At 47.7% G+C, this 18,924-nt stretch overlaps 1 protein-coding gene across 2 annotated transcripts in view; it reads left to right on the top strand.

Annotated features, from left to right (window-relative positions):
- Positions 1-18,924, top strand: part of MMS19 (MMS19 homolog, cytosolic iron-sulfur assembly component) — a 1,998,114-nt gene that overhangs the window by 1,293,272 nt on the left and 685,918 nt on the right. For both annotated transcript variants that reach the window (XM_069611573.1, XM_069611574.1), the window contains exon 19: positions 6,601-6,756. In XM_069611573.1, coding sequence (XP_069467674.1) covers positions 6,601-6,756 — 156 coding nt within the window. The remainder of the gene's footprint in view (positions 1-6,600; positions 6,757-18,924) is intronic.

Raw genomic sequence — 18,924 nt, forward strand, 5'->3', positions numbered from 1 at the left:
CGAGGCAAGTCAGGCGGACCCCGCTGTCGTCGCCAAGGAGGTCAAGGCGGCAAAGCCTCGTCGAAGCAGGACTGAACCGGCCGTGGGGTCGGGCCCCCACCGAAGCACCCCGGTGGGAGGCCGGCTGGCGAGCTTCGTCAGCGTGTGGGAGTCCATCTCCACCGACCGTTGGGTGCTGGACGCCCTAGCCCAGGGTCACGCGCTCGAGTTTCAAAGAAGGTGCCCGCGCGTCCCCCCTGTGGCCAGGAAAGAACTTCACGTCCCTCAACTTCTCTTGGAGGTAAAGGCGATGCTCAGGAAGGGCGCCATCGAGCTCGTCCCAAAGAGGCTTCGGGGCTCCGGAGTTTACTCAAGATACTTCCTCGTGAAGAAGAAGACGGGAGGATGGCGTCCCATCCTGGACCTACGACGACTGAACAAATTCATCAAGGCACAGAAGTTCCGGATGGTCACCCTCCAACACGTCCTGGGTCAGCTGGAGGAGGGTGATTTCCTGTCGTCGTCGGATTTGGAGGATGCCTACTTCCATATTCCCATCCTAAAGGGACACCGAAAGTTTCTCAGGTTCGTGGTCCAAGGGCGTCACTATCAGTTCAAAGCCCTTCCCTTCGGACTAAGGTCGGCACCCAGGGTGTTCACCAAGTGCCTCGCACCGGTGGCGGCGCAGCTGCGCCGAGAGGGGATCCACGTCTACCCCTACCTGGACGACTGGCTCATCCGAGCCAAGACGAGGGAGCTCGCCATAGATCACACGGCAAGGACCGTCCAACTTCCCACGGACCTGGGATTCTCCGTAAACTACGCCAAGTCCCACCTGGTGCCCGCGCAAGATGCACTGTTTCTGGGAGCGAAGCTCGACACAGTGTCGCTTCTGGCCTCCCCGTCGGAGGAAAGGACGAGGGCCATTCTGGGCAAGGTGCAGCGGATGCTGGTTGCGGACGCGGCCAGAGTGAGGTCCATCAAGTCCCTCCTCGGAATGATGTCTTCTTGCATTTACCTCATCCCCCTGTGCAGGCTCCGGATGCGCCCGTTGCAGGAGTTCCTGGAGGCGCGCTGGATCCAGACGACGGGCAGCTTCGAGGAGACGATCACACTCGACGAGAGTTTCCGACGAGCGATCCGGTGGTGGGGCACCCGCGCACATCTGACGGCGGTCATGGACTTCCAGACCCCGGCCACCAGGAGACAGTGACCACGGATGCCTCCCTGGAAGGGTGGGGAGCGCACACCGAGAATCTGCACGCGAGAGGCCTTTGGCTCCTGACGGAGAAGGCCCTCCATATCAACGTCCTGGAGCTCCGTGCAGTGTTTTGGGCCCTCGGGTCCTTCCTTCCGTCCCTCAAGGGCAAGGTGGTGAGGATCTTCACCGACAACACAACCACCATGTTCTACATCAGGAAACAGGGCGGAACCAGGTCCCCAGCCCTCTCCAGGGAGGCGCAGGATCTGTGGCATTGGGCCGTCGCCCAAAGGATGTTTCTGGTGCCGTTTTATCTGGCAGGGATAAAAAACACCATCGCCGACTCACTCGGCAGGGAGCTGCGCTCGTGCCACGAGTGGGAACTACGACAGGATCTAGTGGACCGCCTCTTCCGACGGTGGGGCACACCCCAGATCGATCTGTTCGCGACGGCGACGAACTCCAAGTGCCGGAGGTTCGCCAGCAGGTTTCCCCAGCCGAGGAGCATGGGCGATGCTTTCTCATTCCCCTGGGAGGGCCTGTTTCTATACGCGTTCCCTCCATTGCCATTGTTGATCCGGCTCATCAACCAGCTCAAGAGGTCACGGTGCAGGATGATCCTCATCGCACCTGCGTGGCCGAGGCAGATATGGTTCCCGGACCTTCTGGACTTGTCAGCGTCCCTGTCAATCAAGCTGCCAGTGGACGCGGATCTTCTCTCCAGGGAAGGAGGCGCCATCCTCCATCACGACCCGAAGTCGCTGAACTTGCAGGCCTGGCTCCTGCAGTGTTAGAGTTTGGAGGATATGACATACCGGCCGACTGCAGAGAGGTTCTTGCAAAGGCCAGGGCGTCCTCGACTCTTAAATGCTACGGACACAAATGGAAGAGGTTCTCTGTCTGGTGCCACGCACAGAAGATTAACCCTCTACGGATTACGGCTCCCCAAGTACTGCCGTACCTACTGACGCTGGCCAAGGCTGGACTGGCGCACGCGTCCATCAAGATTCATCTTGCTGCGATCTCCCGATACACCAGAACCACGGGGCGGACGTCTTTGTGGTCTCATCGTCTGGTGAAAGAGTTCATGAAGGGACTGCTCAGATCGTTCCCGCCAGTGAAGGCTCCGGCCCCGGCGTGGGAGCTCAACGTGGTGCTGACCAAGCTCATGGGACCTCCGTTCGAGCCTCTGCACTCGGCTCCGTTGAAGTTCTTGTCGTGGAAAACAGCGTTTCTTGTGGCCATCACCTCCGCACGACGGGTGGGAGAGATCCAGGCCCTTTCCTGCAAGGCCCCGTACTTGACTTTTCACGACACGAGGGTAGTGGTCAGGACGCACCCCTCCTTCATGCCCAAGGTGCCGTCGGACTTCCACCTCAACGAACCCTTGGTGTTGCCTGTTTTCTTCCCGTCGCCTTCGTCGCCGGCTGAAAGGACTTTGCACTCGCCGGATGTGGCTAGAGCGCTGAAGTTCTACGTGGACCGCACAAAGTGTTTTCGGAAGACAACTCTTTGTGAACTTTGGACCTGTCAATCAGGGGAAGGCTCTCTCGAAGGCTTCCATTTCCAGATGGCTCTCCGGCTGTATCATGTACTGTCATCGGTTGGCAAACCGACCGCTGCCTGGCCGTCCGAGAGCCCATTCCACCAGAGCGATCGCAGCTACCACGGCGTTCCTATCTGGTGTGCCCTTGCTGGACATCTGCAGGGCTGCTACGTGGAGGTCGACGCACACCTTCACGAAATTCTACTGCGTCGATCGGGATTCCAGGGAGGAGTCCAGGGTCGGCCAAGCAGTGCTGCGCAACCTGTTCGCCTAAGGTGAGCCTGGTGATGAGGTAAGATTTGCTTAATGTTGAGTTTGATGTAATGCTTAATGTTGAGCCTTTGCCACCTCCTGTGGTTGTGCATGTGTGTACTGCTATGTATTCTTTATTCATGAGCATGTGAATCCATGCCAGACCCCATGCTGGAGAAGGAACAAGTTACTTACCTTTAACTGTTGTTCTCCAGCATGGGTCTGGCATGGATTCACATGCGAACCCTCCCGCCTACCCCTCTGCGGCTCTTCGCTTGGTCATACTGCCACTTCACGTGCTACCAAATCTGAAGATGGCTGCCAGAGGCGGGGCTTAGGTAGAGGGCAGTCATTGGCTGTGGTCAGTATGACGCAGAGATCAGTGATTGGTTACTACTACGAAAGACAGATCAGAAACGAAACTGATACTGGTTTTTTCTTTACCGACGATTCCCAGCCTGACGACGGGGAATATTCATGAGCATGTGAATCCATGCCAGACCCATGCTGGAGAACAACAGTTACAGGTAAGTAACTTGTTCCTAACATGGCTTTAAAAAATCTAGTACTCTGCTGCATAAAGTTAAGTATAAACACTTTAAAGCAACCATAAAACAAATCCCTAGTACTTAGAAAGTCTAGCCCAAAGATGGCTTGGGGCCTTGCGCCTTAAAGTCATCAGTTCCAAAGTTAAACTTTTCAGGTACGTTTGGACGATGCCAGTGGTTGCGACTCAAGGTTCAGGTAAGTAACGCTCTGTCTCATTGCACTACACTAGGCTAGGCGTTGGAATGAATTCTTGACCAGGTTACCGCCAAGCTAAATCAGGAGAGGGAGATGGGGACAGAACTTTACACCCATGTAACCCTAAAGAATAATGGGAAAGAAATAAGCATGTTGACTTACCCCCCGACTTCAATTTCTCCAGAGACCACTGCTGAGCTTCCAGATTCTGTTGGGGACATGGTCTTCTTTGCTTGGTCCGGTCGAGTGAGGCCCTGGGGTCACTGGTGTAGAGGTCACCTTCGTACACTGGATTTAGTTTTGTTTGGTTGTTCGGTCGTGGTGCTTGAATCTTAGTTCCAGGCACCTTCCAGCTTAACAGCCTCGAGAAGAATAGATTAAAAAAATGTCTGTGGAGCAGGTGACCTCTCGACACCTCCAGGTAGTGAAGAAGACCGTAAGGAAAGTCACAATGCTCACACAGAAACAGGCGCTCTACAGTGGATGAACAAAGTAGCAGGCCCTGCACAGCTTCCATTGATGCAAGAAAGCTGAAAATGCTGAAGCAGGCATTTTATAGTACAAACTCAAGCTTGTTCAAGTTCCAAGAATTCACTTGATGCGACGATGGTTGCAGCATGGTAGCCCAGAGAGGAGAGCTGGCGGGTCCACTGCTTGGTCCAGGCACACCTCAGAAGGCATGGATCGAGAGTGGTTGTTCCATCTGGTCCAGTGGTCAAAGCATCAACAAGGGTCTTCCTCGGAGCAGGTAGAGGAGCAGAGCTTCACTGGGACTTCACTGCAGTTGGTGCTGGTCAGCTGGTCTTCCTCTAGTTAGTGGGCTGCCCTTCTTAATAAGGGTTTTGGCACCAACGATGATCTATAGAAAGGCTTCTGGAGACCTCCTTTTATCCAAGATTTGGACCTGAAGCTGACCCAGGTCCACCAACGGTAAGGATCTCCACCATTCAAACTGGCAGTAGACAATCATGGATAGCCACTGACCACACAACCTGCCCAGCAACAGACATTCAAGATGTGCACTGGGTCCAGACAGTCCTAGAATTCATATCCAGGCTCAAACACAGACCAACCCTTCGCCCCCAGAAACAGCAGCTTTCCCCCAGGAAAGAGCATTCTATATAAGGCAACTCCAGCAATGATGGGGAAGGAAGAAGGCCAAAGAACAATATCAGCAAAGTACAGGCAAATATTTTGTGGCAAGGCCATCTTCGAATGCTAGCCACTTAGTAGCTATTTGTGGTTATTTCAGTCCTGGCCTACACAAACTACATTGGCTTCTGCTCCAGGCCAGGATACATTTCAAGACTGCGTGCATCATCTACGAAGAAGTCACATGTAGCACACCAGCGTATCTGGCAGCTAAGCTCCACTTACCTGGTGGCACACATTACTTGCGCAGGCTCGAATCACAACTCTTCTGCAAAGAGAGGACCCGCAAACAATCCTTCTCTTGTCCTGCACCCACCCTCTGGAACTTGTTCCCGGTGTCACACTCAATGCCCTCACAATTCTCCAATTTCTCAAATCTATAAAAATGTTGTTTTTTCGTCTGCACCTCACCATGGGCTAATCCCAATGGATGCACAGACTGCCACTCGCAGCACTGCGCTACTGTTAAAAGATGCCAGCCCACACGCTGGCTACCCCCACCTTGTACAGCGTCCTGCTTCTCTCTAGCTAGGTTCCTACATTAAACAATCAAATAATTGCAACAGTAGACAAGTAAAAAGTTCTAAACACAGTAGGAAGATATCAGATTCGCTGCCACCAGCTGATTCTGCACACAACGTATTTGTAACCCAAACGTTACAAAAGAAAAAGCTATAAGGATTCAAAGTATCTAAACCACACTTCACTTTAGTGTGATGTGTGCAGTTATACAAATACAAGAATTCCATGAAGAGAGACCGTCTCTCTTTATGTCTCAGCACTGATGGTCTTACAGACAGATCAGTAGTAGAGCAGAAGGCATTACTTACCTCCAAAAAGTCAAGCCAGGAGTCAAAACAAAGCGCAAAGAGTGGCCCATGGAAGTCTATGGGAGGAAAGCAGCAAAGAGACAATGGGTCTCATTACGAGTTTGGTGTTATCACAACAGTAATATCACTGACATACCACCAAACTATTACCGTTAGTGCCACTTGGTCCGGTGGTATTACCACTGGAGGTATTCCTTCCAGCTGTAATACCGCTGCATTACAAATGACAATTTGTCTGTGTAAATCCCCATTTTCATTGGGGATTTCTGGCAGTTTTACCTCTGGCGGAATTACCGGATGGTAATACTGAAGATTTTTGGAGGTAAAGTGGAGGAGTTACCTCCAGCTTGAAGGTAATACAGCCAAACTTGTAGTAGGGAAAATGGAGGTAACCGCAATTACCTCTACTTTTTCCTCAAACTCGTAATGAGGCCGAATCTTTCATAAAAATGTAGAAGTTTGAAGTGAAAGAACAGAATTTGTGGATGTAATGGAATTTGTGTCGAGGCCCATCTAGTATTCCACAAAATCCTTGCGTCTGACTGTCAGAAAAAAAAGTTTGACACAGCTTTAAAACATATGATGTACATTGATGATGTGATTCACTAAAGGCGATAAACTTTCTGTATGCTATGTATTGATTAACCTAAGCCCTTTGTAGGGGGGCCGAGGCAATTAACCGTGCATAATGATGCACCATAGTAAATGTTTTTTAAAGAATTCAATATTAACATGCACTGCTCATGAAGTAGATTTTTCAAGAAATGTGACTATATTTGTGTTGTAAATAGTTGCCTTTGTTATTTTGTTTAATTTTGTATTTGCTTAGGTTATAAGTAATAATGTTGATCTTAAATTTGACTAACTGATAGGTGTTCTGTGTTCATTCACCCTAGGAAAAGCAAAATTGGACACCAAAGATGTAGTGTCAGTTTGTCAGAGTCTTCACCTTGTGGCAGTGCAGTGTCAGCACGATGCAGAAAGCTTGCGTTACTATCATGGGACTGTTGTGCCCTGTCTTCTGACACTGACTCTTCAGGCTGCAATGCAAGGTAAGATAACTGCCAAAATGAATTAATTGTGTAGAAAGGTGAGCTTTAAACATTGTGATATCCAAAGCCGTGTCCATTGGCCATCAATGCAAATTCCAATTTGAATTCTTGTTTTGGTGGGCCCTTTTTTCCAAACAAACTGTTGGAGGTTGGAGCCTATAAAATGTGTTTCAATTCTTGAAATGCTTTTGAAATCATGGGTGAATTATTACCAAGTCCTTTGACCTTTTGGCCATATCCCTTGGGGATTGCGGATTACTTCCAAAATTGGGTGAGAGTGAGGCAGTGTCTTAGAGCCTTCTATCTTTATTATTTCTGTGACATGGGGTTACATTATTCTTTGTTGCAGCAGCCTTTTCCAAGTTTGTAAGCTGTATATGATTTATTTTTTACATGTCCATGGCATACTACATTGCATTTGGCCACTCTGTGGCCATCCTGCTCATCTACTGATTTCAGTGAGTGTGGTTGAAATTGCTTTTTATAGATTCATAGTGTGTGCCAGAAACAAAGAAAACTATGTGAAAACCTGATGGATAGTTAATCGTGGACTGAAAGTGCATTAATGCCCGAGCCCTTGTCAAAGAGTTTGACCTTGTCTCTAATGGGAAGAGGGGTCAGGGGGGTACTATGCCACATAATGGAGGCTGCAGCCGTTTCTGAGAAGGTTTCTAAATATTGGGTGAAAGTCTTTTCTGCTCTTCGAGATCAGCAAAAAAAAGTTTTAAGGGTATGATTCATCTGCCGTTAGGGACAAAGTGAGTTGTCTGTTGACATGAGGATTTATACCGTATACTAGCTGTAATGTAAGTGACAAACCTGATGGTCTGTAGTTTTAAAAATCAACAATTTCCTGGTATTACACCTTGTTTGTGAGTTCTGGAGCCTAAGTTGGTGCACACCCCAAAGATAGACCTGTCAAAGGCTTTTTCTCTTGATGGAAGAGTAAACTATACCATGAATTGTGTCAAGAGTCGAATATATTGTTCGCAAGTTGCCACAATGGCCAGGGTTGGAAATGTGACTTGTGGGGTTGGGGGGGGGGGCAGCCTGTATTTTATTGCAAGTCTTACTTGCTTCTAAATAGTGGTTTCATCAGCAGGAGGTGAGGTGTCTCAGCACAATCCACTTCGTTGGTCTATTCCTCTACACCGGAAGTGGTAGTATCTTCCTGTATAATGGCCACATCGCACCCTGTAACTTCATATTGTATTGTGTCTGCTCAGCACTCTGTACCTAGCACACTTTCCTCTTAAGAGATTTTTCACTGTGCCGTTCCTATATATAGCATGCTTGGTTCTTCCAAGGCCTCGGATTAAAGCAGTGCAGGGACACATTCCCTAACATCTCGATAATTCTCGTTATCAAGAACTCCGAGGCCTTTGAACCATGTCCAGGAATCGCGTTTGGACCATCGGGGTGTGTAGTGAGCTTTTGGAAAAAGGGACACATGACGGATGGCTGGGCAAATGAACTCAATGGTGCACTGACCAGTCCAATTAGCTGGTAACCATTGATAGGCGCTAACCCTACAAACGAAAGATAACCCTCTGTGGGTGTAGAGTGCTAAGGCGGTGCTATTACTATGAAATGTACCCATCTTACTGACAGCTGTGTCGTTATGGGTGGTGGTAATGCACTTCTGTTTAGACATAGGTTGCTGGTGTGACACCCATTGAAGGCAGTGTGCCTATCGTGATGAAAGCGGTCATAGCGTGTGGAAGAAATGCTGTCGATGTCTTGGGAGGTAAAGTATTGTCGTAGCTGGTGTAGAAGAATCCCCGGGGAAAGGGATGGCTCATATTGGGACAAGAAGAGTCATTAATCGGGAGGTCATAACACCATTCAGCAAGAATGAACAAGACCGGTATTAAGGGAATCCCTCCACTGGCGTACATAGGAGTGTGGGAACATACATAGCAATCAGAGGCATTTATTAGGTCAGAGTAGGCCCAAGAGAAGTTGAGGATGGTGTTGGTGTCTGGTTGTAGGATGGTGGATGTAGGGTGAGGCAGAGCAAATACCATGGTAAGGAACAGCAACATGTTGTAAACAATTCAGATTCAATAATGCCATAGCAGCGTTATTCCTAGCTTTAGCAGTCCAGCCCTATGGAGATTAGGCCTTATGCCCAAAAATTCCAAAGAGTGTCAGTCATTACAGGACCCGGTAGAGAGGAGAGATGATAATGCAAAAGTTCAGGATCCCGATTACAGATGCGTAGAGCTGAATGAAATCAGTTGAGGCACTGGGCACATTCATCTGGCCTTCAAACCCCCTTGGGCTGGAGTACTTATGCCCCTATTCTACAGGTACGCCGCCTTATTGTAGCTGATTGGTGACAAAACATTTGAGAGCGATGGGCCACCCATAGGAGACAAGTGTAGCAAACATTTGAGAGCGAGGGTTCACCTGCTGATGTCGGGTGAGATGGTTGCCCCACTCTGCAAGTTGTACCTTGGCACAGGTAACCGAACTTCTTCATCGAAGAGTGCGGAATGCAGAGTCACTGGGTTTTAGCTGCTGGGACCCAAGTGGGCGAATGAAGAGGGGTCTTTCTCCTGTACCAATGCAGATTGCAGCGTCTTTTGTGCTGGTGGACAGCAGGTTGTCTCTGTCCTGGACCTCTTGTTGTTTTTCATCATCGATTGGAGGTGCTGTTTTCACACACTGGCTGGCATGTAACTCATGGCCTCTACAGCATACTGCAGTGTGGATTGTCAGCAGGATCTGTAAAGGACCTTTCCAGCGAGGATGCAGGGATGATTTTTGATGATGTACTTTTAGGACCACCAAGTCTGCCGGCAAGAGGCTGTGGCATGATGTTTGAGGCGGTCGAGACAGAGCTGCTTGTATTTGCTATAAGTGAGAACTGACAACGAGCATTAGTCTTTTGCAATATGACACAACAATGTTATCATTCATTTGTTAGTCAGAGTTCAGGGCCTCCCATGAGTATCTTGTGGGGGCAGGTGGGCTGTGCACTCTATTTACAGAGTTTCTAAGGTCCATGAGGCCAAAAGGAGGGAATCGGGCCACTTGAGGCTGGTTTACTGGCAGACCTTGGCAAGGCAGAGCTTCACGCCGAAGTCGAGGGAGACCTGAAAGGAAAGTGATGCGAACAGTAGGTCATCCATGTACTGGATCATAGTGGAAACCCCCGGGAAGGTGACATCCTGGAGGTCTTCCTGCAGAATCTGCGAGAAGGGAAATCAATAAAGCCCATTGGAAGGGACCAGTAGTTGAGCTGACGTCCCTTGCAAGTGAATGCAAAGAGATACTCAGAGTCATGGTGGATGGGGACAGAGAAGAAGGCAGAGATGATCAATGCAAGTGAAAAATTGGGGGTTGGGATAGAACGATCAGGGGTTGCGGGACCGCCGGATTTGAGGGTATTACTGCTTTATTAAGGGTGCGCAAATTGTGAGCAAGACGGAATTTGCCTGTGCCCTGTTTCTCATTTGGGAGCACCAGAGTATTACAAGGGCTAGTGGTGTAGTAGAGGATGCCCTGATCAATGAGGGAAGAGATGACCGGCTTGATGCCTTACTTTGCTTGAGGGGATATTCTGCACACGCGGGAGAGGGACTTCTGGATTGAGAGTAATGCTAACAAGTTTGCAGAGAAAATGTTTCCTACCTCATTGGCTTGTGGTGCCCAGAGGGCCACTGTCACAGAGCCAATATGTGTTGTACCTGTGTAGCTCGAGCAGGTATGAGTAAAGGAGGCTCTGTAGGAGGCTCCAGGTGAATGTTTTTTTGGGGGAGAAACAAACATTCAGCTTGCCTATATTGTGGAACCTCTAGATAAATACCATCAGGAGAACAATACATGGTACAATGCATTTTGCATAGAAGATCAATACCCAACAGGTTTGCAGGTGAGCATGGGCTCAACAGAAAGGCTTGATGTTCAGTGATGGGACCAAATAGAAACAGACTATTCATTTGATACCAGGTGTGTAATAGTGGTGCAAGATATCCCAATAGCATTGGCAATTTCCTTTGAAACATCCACATTTGGAAATACAGCCGCCCGCAGCATGGAGCACCTGGAACTAGTGTCAATCAAACAATTCACCCTTCTTCCTTGAATGTCACATTTGAGATAGGCACCAGACCAGTCTAGTGGGAGCAAATCAACAGACAGCACAGCAGGGTCCCTCTGGCAATGTCATTGTGGACCATAGGAGATATGCATGTCCTTAAAGCCCCGGTTAGGAGGAGGAGGCGGCCGAGGGGTGGTGGTGTTATGATATGCTATGGCATTTATAACGCACCTATGCACAAGTGTTTCAAGGCGCGACATGGCAAGGGAAGGGGGACAGAGGCAAGACCGGCAACGATCCTACTAGGCCAGGTGTCATTCAGATGGTGAAAGTGCGTGGGAAGGGGCAGGGGACAGTGCAGAACATTGGGGGGGAAAAAAGAATAAATAACAATAAGTAACAGTAAGGCCAGCAGGTGGAAGGTGCAGGGGTAAGTGCAGGCATCAGGTGTCAAGTGCTGGTAGTAGGACTGTAGGGATACAGAAAACAGTCACCAAATGCGCGGGTTGCCAGGAATGCAGTGCAGATGTGTGACTTGCAGGGAGGGGACCTGGGCACCGAGCTGAGAGGGTGGCCTGGTAACCAGCTTTAGAGGCTGTTCCAGAGGGAGGCCCCAGCTGAGGAAAGAGATCTCCCACCAATTCGTTGCTTAGAGAAGCGACTGACCCTGAGCGAGTTGAAGGCGGATGAGCGAAGAGCTCGAGAAGGGAGATATTTAGGAAGAGAGAGTTGAAGGTATTGAGGCCCCATACCCCAGAAGGCCTTGTGGACAATGTAGAGGGTTTTGTATTCCTCGCAGCTACTGGGAGCCAGTGCAGAGATTTAAGTCCTGGAGAGGTACGATCCCTGGGCTTGAGGCCAAGGACAAGTATCGCAGTCTTGTTTTGGATGAATTGCAGAGGGCGGAGAGTAGAAGCAGGCAGATTTAGAAAGAGGCTGTTGCAATAGAGAGAACTAGCGCTCTGGAGACAGTGAGCTTCTGGGGGAAGGAGAGGAAAGGAAGAATACCTCTGAGGAGGTGCAGCTGGTAGTGTGACTTCTTAGAGGCCTCGGAGATGTGAGGAGAGAAGGAGAGTGTGGAGTCAAAGATGACCCCACGTTTTTTTGCCTCACAGGTGAAAGCAGGAAGAGGGCCAAGAGAGGCCGGCCAGAGAATGACAGGAAAGGAGGGAGCGGCTGTGCCAATGAGAATCTCGGTCTTACTGGCATTAAGGCAGAGATCATTGGTGGCACACCTCTCCTGGATGGCGGACAGTCGGAGATGAGAGAGGGAGAAGAGAAGAGGTGGCTGAGGGTAGCCTGAAAATGAGCAGAGTGTCATCCGCATAGCACTGGATGTTTGGACAGAGCGCGGAAATGCTGTGGGCAAGAAGTGCCAGGTATTGGTTGAAAAGCCAAGGAGAGAGGTTAGACCACTGGGGAACACCACAGGTAGAGATAGCGATAGAGGGGAGGAAGGACTCAAGTTGAACCTGGGAGGGTCGAGAAGAGAGGAAAGAAGTCAGCCAAGTTAGGGCCTGACCAGTGATCCCCAGGTTATCACAGCGACTGTTGAGCAGGATGGCATGGTGGACTGTGCCAAAGGCAGAAGAGAGATCAATGTCCAAAACAAAAAGAGGGTACCTGTAATAGGTCCCTAGTCCTCCAGGTAATAATACAGAGAAATATAAAGCACATGGACTAGTGGACGGAGGATGACCGCACAAAACACTCTTCACATTTTAATTTATATATCAAAACTTTTTTCTTTTTATTCAATTTTTTTTTTTAAATCATTAAATTATCATTAAATCATATTATACAATACCACCATGGAGCTCACTCTTTCACTCATACTTTCTTCAACACACAGTCTAAATTGGTTTTACACATGAAACAACAGTATCACATCTGTCATTTTTCTAAACGTATACAATTGAATGCTATTTGGGTCCCTACACCTATTCTAGGTGACTCGGTCTGTCTGTATGTTGTTGTTCTAACAGGTCTTCACGTCGACACGTTTCAGTTGCTATAATTGACCATCAACATTAGTGCTCTCTTGTTAACGCAACCTTCTTCAGGACAAAAAAAAAATCTATTTTCTTTCATATAAGCAAGGGTGAGCCACACCATCCACAACAATAAAATAATTAAAATGTACGTCAACCTTTCTGTCATCCTCTTTTTATTCATAACAAACATCTTAATGTTACGTACTAAGCAATCCTTCAATTATTGCCCCATCTGACTCCCCTCCAAATATGGTTGTGGGGGAAGTCAGGATGTAGTGATTAACTCCCAGCTACAATAATTTGGCTCTTCCAATTTCTTTAAGCCTTTCCTATTGGGTATAAAAAGCTAATTTAGCTAATACCCTCTCAAACCATAGTAGTCAATCGTAATCACAAAATGTCAACCTGGTAATCAAGAATTGTGGCACTTACTCAGGAGAATGTAGTACAGTTCACACTTGTACTGTGTTCATAGTTGTTGTAATGACCAGGGTCTTCAAGATACTCTCATATCTATACCTCATTTCGCTTGCAATTATGGAAAACCACATATCACTTAAATGATGCTAGCCTTTACTTGCTCGCGTATGTGCATATCTGAGTTTCCCCAAACTTTTTTTTAGGTACTTACTAGATGTTCATAATTGACAATTCTTCCATCGTTTCTCAATATAAAGGCCACCATCCCCTGTCTATATCACTCGTGCATCCACACTCATCAAGTAATAGATGTTTGTCTCTGTCAAAAGGAGCGGTAAAAGCATATACTCCGGTTATTCCCCACTGTGGTAATTTAATGCTGTCAGATTGTGCAAGTGTGCACACATCTGACGCCGGTGTTATATCCTACAGAGGCCACCAATTATAGATCCTATGAAAGACAATTTGAAACGGTCACTTTTTCTAAGATGATGAAAACGGGAGGAGATGTCTATTTGGGTCCGACATGAACGCGATGTGACGGCCATCACAAGTGAGTGCACGCCCGGATTGAAGCTCTATATAGAGAAGCTTAAGGTAAGAGAAGAAATGCTCCCTGGTGAATGGGAAGTATGTCTAGTCGGCAGTGTACCTAGCAGATACGAGGAGCAGCTTGCTGGGAAAGTATGTAGTAAGATTAGAGAGAGTTACCATGGAGCTGCATGCGCATCGAGTATTTACTACGCGCCAGAGATGGTTAACATTGATTGTGAGGCCGAGTTGATACGAATGACGCGCCTGATAATGGTCAGCCGTGAATGGTATCCCCGGAAGTAGCATATTGAAGAAGTTCACATAGATCCTAACTGTGGGCATTATGGAGGCATAATGGTCACAAATCTGTTGAGATTTTGGGCCAGAGATGGCTAGCATCTATTTTGAGGCTGATTGGACACCAAGATATTAATGATAATGAAAAGTGTGATATAATCTGAAGCAGTAGACCACAGGCATGCGTGTATAGCATACATTATACCCATTCGATTTCTCTTTCTTTCAATTTTTTCCAATGGAGAAACTGGGAAGTATATAATATGGACACATAATGTATGCAAAATGTCTTGGAAGTGGCTAGGGTTCGTAAGGCTTTTACTGCTCCTTTTGACAGAGACAAACATCTATTACTTGATGAGTGTGGATCCACGAGTGATATAGACGGGGACAGTGGCCTTTATTTTGGAGAAACGATGGAAGAATGGTCAATTATGAATCTAGTAAGTACCTAAAAATTAAAAGTATAAGTGAGTTCGGGGAAACTCGGATATAGACATACGCAAGCAAATAAAGACTAGCTTCATTTTAGTGGTATGTGGTTTTCCATAATTATAGGCGAAATGAGGTATAGATATGAGAGGGTCTTGAAGACCCTGTTCATTACAACAACTATGAACACAGTGCAAGTGTGAACTGTATTACATTCTCCTGAGTAAGTGCCACAATTCTTGATTATCAGGTTGACATTTTGTGATTAAGATTGACTACTATGGTTTGAGAGGGTATTCGCTAAATTAGCTTTTTATACCCAATAGGAAAGGCTTAAAGAAATTGGAAGAGCCAAATTATTGTAGCTGGGAGTTAATCACTTCATCCTGACTTCCCCCACAACCATATTTGGAGGTGAGTCAGATGGGGCAATAATTGAAGGATTGCTTAGTACCCAACATTAAGATGTTAGTTGTGAATAAAAGGAGGATGACAGAAGGTGCAAAAGGTTTACACTTTTTTTTTTCTATTTTATTGTTGTAGGTGGTGTGGCTCACCCTTGCTTATATAAAAGAAAATAGATTTGGTTTTTTGTCCTGAAGAAGGTTGCGTTAACAAGAGAGCACTACTGTTGATGCTCGATTATAGCAACTGAAACACGTGTCGACGTGAAGATCTGTTGGAACAACAACATACAGACAGTGTTACCTAGAATATATGTAGGGATCCAAATAGAATTCAATTGTATAAGTTTAGCAAAATGACAGATGTGATACTGTTGTTGCATGTGTAAAACCAATTTAGACTGTGGGTTGAAGAAAGTATGAGTGAAACAGAGTGAGCTGCGTGGTAGTATTGTATAACATAATTTAATGATAATTTAATGGTTTAAAAAATGTTTTGAACAAAAAGAAACCAGTTTTGATCTATAAATTAAAAGGTGAAGAGTGTTTTGTGCGACTGCGGTCATCCTCCGTACACTAGTCCATGTGCTTTTGATTTCTCAGAAGAGAGATCAAGTAAGATGAGGACACAGGGGGTGTTAGAATCAAGGTTCGAGAGCAGGTCTTTACGGATGTTCAGGAGAGCAGTTTCTGTGCTTCTGGCAGCTCTGAAGCCTGACTGATGATCATGGAGACGACCAACAGATTCAGTGTGACGATTGAGCTGGGAGATGGCCAGCTTTTCCAAGAGTTTTTGTTATAGGGTAGCAATTGGAACTGTTAGGAGGAATGTAATCATTGCGTGAAGCAGTGCAACCATATTTCTGTGGTCTGGCAGGTTTGGTAGGACATTGCTGGATGAGATGGCATGTCTGCTTACAATAACTGCAGAAAGGTTGCCCTGGCAGGGGTTGCTGGGCAGGCAGAAATGGGTGTGCAAATGTCTCTTGTAGCGGGTGGCCTTGGTGAAAAGGTGGCACAGGATTCTGTTGGGCATAGGGCTGGCGTTAGTTACCCAGGTGTCCCGGCCCCCCAGAGGCAGTCTTTTGTTTAGCATGCTTTGTTTGCAAAGTCATGAGGCGGGTAGCCCCATCTTGCTCTTGGCGTTGATTCTGTCAAAGAAATGTTGATCTGCTTGCAGTGATTTTTCAATGGATTCAGCTTGTCCCCCAATCTGAACATTTTGAATATTGTTGGAAATTTCAGGAAAGAGACCATTCACAAAATGAGAAACTAATGCAAGTTAGCTTGTTCTCCAGCGTTTGCAATACCAGAGTATTTAGTGAAACAGTCAATCTAGATATGTTGTCAGAGGGAGATTCAGACTGGTTTTGCTTGCCAGCAGCGATCTTTCACCAGTCAGATTTGACAAGGCATTTTTCCTCGATGAGGGCGGTAAGAGCAGTAATTTTAGCAGTAATCTCACCTTCTACCTTTGTGTCAGGCCATTGTAGTTTGTCCATAATTTGTTTGCATAGTGTCTTTGAGCACAGCTCTTAGGAGTTGTTTAAGGTCCCCAATGGTGGAATCCTAACAGGCAATCACTGTGTTCAAATGTTCCATGAAAGAAGTAGGGTTGTCTGGCAACGTGGGGAACTGTTGCACCATATGATGTAAGTCAGTGGAGCTCCAGGGAGTGTGATTTTTCATAGGTTCAGCCTCGGTATTGGCCTGAGGGTAGGTGCGCATATGCATAAGGGTGGATGATGCGTCATACATAGTGTGCAGTGCCGGGGGTGTAGGCATGGAGGGATGTGACAATTGGAGTTCTTGTCTAGTTAGTTCTTGCAATGTTTCGTAGAGTGGCGAGCCTGGGTCTGCTGCCATGAAAGACTTTTGTAAATAGTCAGTGGTCCACCTGTATTCCAGGCTGTTATGGCGGTTATTTTGGGTGGGAGCTATGGTGATGGAGGAAGCTAGAGGTTTGAACCTGGCCCTAGAATGTAAAAAGTGAGGACGATTGGGGCACAGGAGCTAGGGGAGGGTTCTGGGGTTGAGTGCGGGTGACTGGGGTGGCATGGCAGCCTGCTGTGGCGTGGGGGGTAGTGGGTCCATTTGATGCAGAGTAGGTGGTGTGTGGACCCTTGGCAGAGGCGAATATGGTGCTAGTTCATCTGGTCCACAGGTGGCACTGTAGGTGCTTCTGAAAGGGAATCTTTAATGGTGTCTGCAGAAACACTTGGGTAGAGGTCTGTTTTACGAGTGGGTTTACGGTTTGTCTGGCCGGCCTTGGAGGGATGCTTGTACTGTTCTAATTCTTTCTCTAGTTTAGCCTGCGAGTTCCTCAGCGATCTAGTGTAACGCTCACCTGATTCCCGCAGAGGCGCCGGTCTTGACTGGGTGAATGCCGTATCTTCAAAGGTGATGTGTAACACACGGTTGGCTCTTTGGGCTGGACCTCTGTGCACTGTATGTCTGACTCGAAGAGTAAGATGTCTGCAGATAGAAAATATGGGATTAATGAACTGGGGTTATTGGGTGCCTCTCTCCTCTTCCCTTTCTCTTCTCCTGTAGAACCCCAAAGGTTAACGCCCTCACCTTAGGTAAGTGAACGCTGAGCTCTCCATCTGCCTCGGGGCAGGGTGCCGTAACCAGTTTCTTCACTGGATAAGGGTGCAGGCCTCTTGACCTCAGAGGACTGCTGTCCGTCGTTAACTGCACGAACGGTAAGTTCTGGGCACTTCAAATGTCTTAAAAGTCTTTTGTAATGATATCTCTTGTTTTGCAGGGTTCCGGCGATGGCGGATGGCGGGCTGATGAGAGTTGAGGATCGAACCCGCGTGAGGAATAGAAGCGCCTGGAAGCACGTAAGTAAGCGCTTGTAGCCTGCTTCACGATGCGCACTAACTGTCCCTTTTATCTTGCAGGTACAAGTTCGGAGCTTTAGAGAAGCTGAGGGGTGCTGGAATACCCACTGGATTTGGCGTGGGAAGGAGTAATGGCACGTGAGTAATAAAGTTGCCCAATGTCTTTAAACGCACCTTCTTTTGTCTTTCAGATGCGGGATGCAGCGCCGAAGGCCTCCGGAGCGTGCAAAGAGCTGGTAAGCTTTTGTCTTTCAGATGCCGGAATGCAGTGCGAAGGCCTCCGGAGCATGCGAAGAGTAGGTAAGCCTTTGTCTTTCAGATGCCGGAATGCAGCGCGAGGCGTTGGTGACAGCCGATGGACCAGGTAAGAGATGCGCTGCCACTGAAAACCGTAGTGCTAACCTGTTCTTTCTTTGTCTTTACAGGTGCTGCTGAAGACTGGATTCCAGGATGGTAAGCCTTTGTTCCCTTAGGCCCAGGATCAGAAGCAGAAGACACGATGAGCGTTCTGCTGCAGAGAATGCAGAATAACACAAAGCAAGATTCATCCATCGGGTGTGGTTTAAATAGCCTCCTGTAGTGCTTAGGTGTCTCCTTCCACAGCCACGCCTAGGTAAGAAAAGAGTTCCTGCTTTCCAGAAGAGTTCCAGTGTTCTGAACCTAGGGAGTGGCTCCTGCCCCACCCAACAGGAAAAGTAGTCCCAAACAGAAGAGGATCAGGGGTTCAACTGGCAGGTAAGTAAGCAGCATGGTCTGCTGCAGGTAAGTCCACCCAAGCATTATGAGCCCGGCGCTTCCAGCGCTGGGACTGGGCATCTTTATGAGCCTGGTGCCACTGGCGCCAGGACAGGGTCCAAAAGGTCCCAATTGGGACTGGCTGGCACTCGGAACCGGGGTTATGGGTCTGCTTCCAAGGGAGTCGGGCAAGTCCTGATCTTTTGGAAGCAGAGATCATGACATCTAGTCAGACTGTCCCACAATCTGTCTGTAGATACTTTGTAAAAAGGCGAAATAAGCCGACCAATAACCATCGGACACCTTACATTTCTATTTTACAAAGCCGTGCGCAAGACAACAAGGTGATTTGCATGAAATGAGCCCTCAAGTGGCCACTGAAATTCCTTTTGAACCTGAGTCGAAAAATGACACTATTTCAAAGATTTACAGGTGAATACCCCATATGTTGAAAACAT

The sequence above is a fragment of the Ambystoma mexicanum genome, chromosome 8 (genome assembly GCF_040938575.1).
Source record: "Ambystoma mexicanum isolate Mex_15411 chromosome 8, UKY_AmexF1_1, whole genome shotgun sequence".
Taxonomy (NCBI): domain Eukaryota; kingdom Metazoa; phylum Chordata; class Amphibia; order Caudata; family Ambystomatidae; genus Ambystoma; species Ambystoma mexicanum.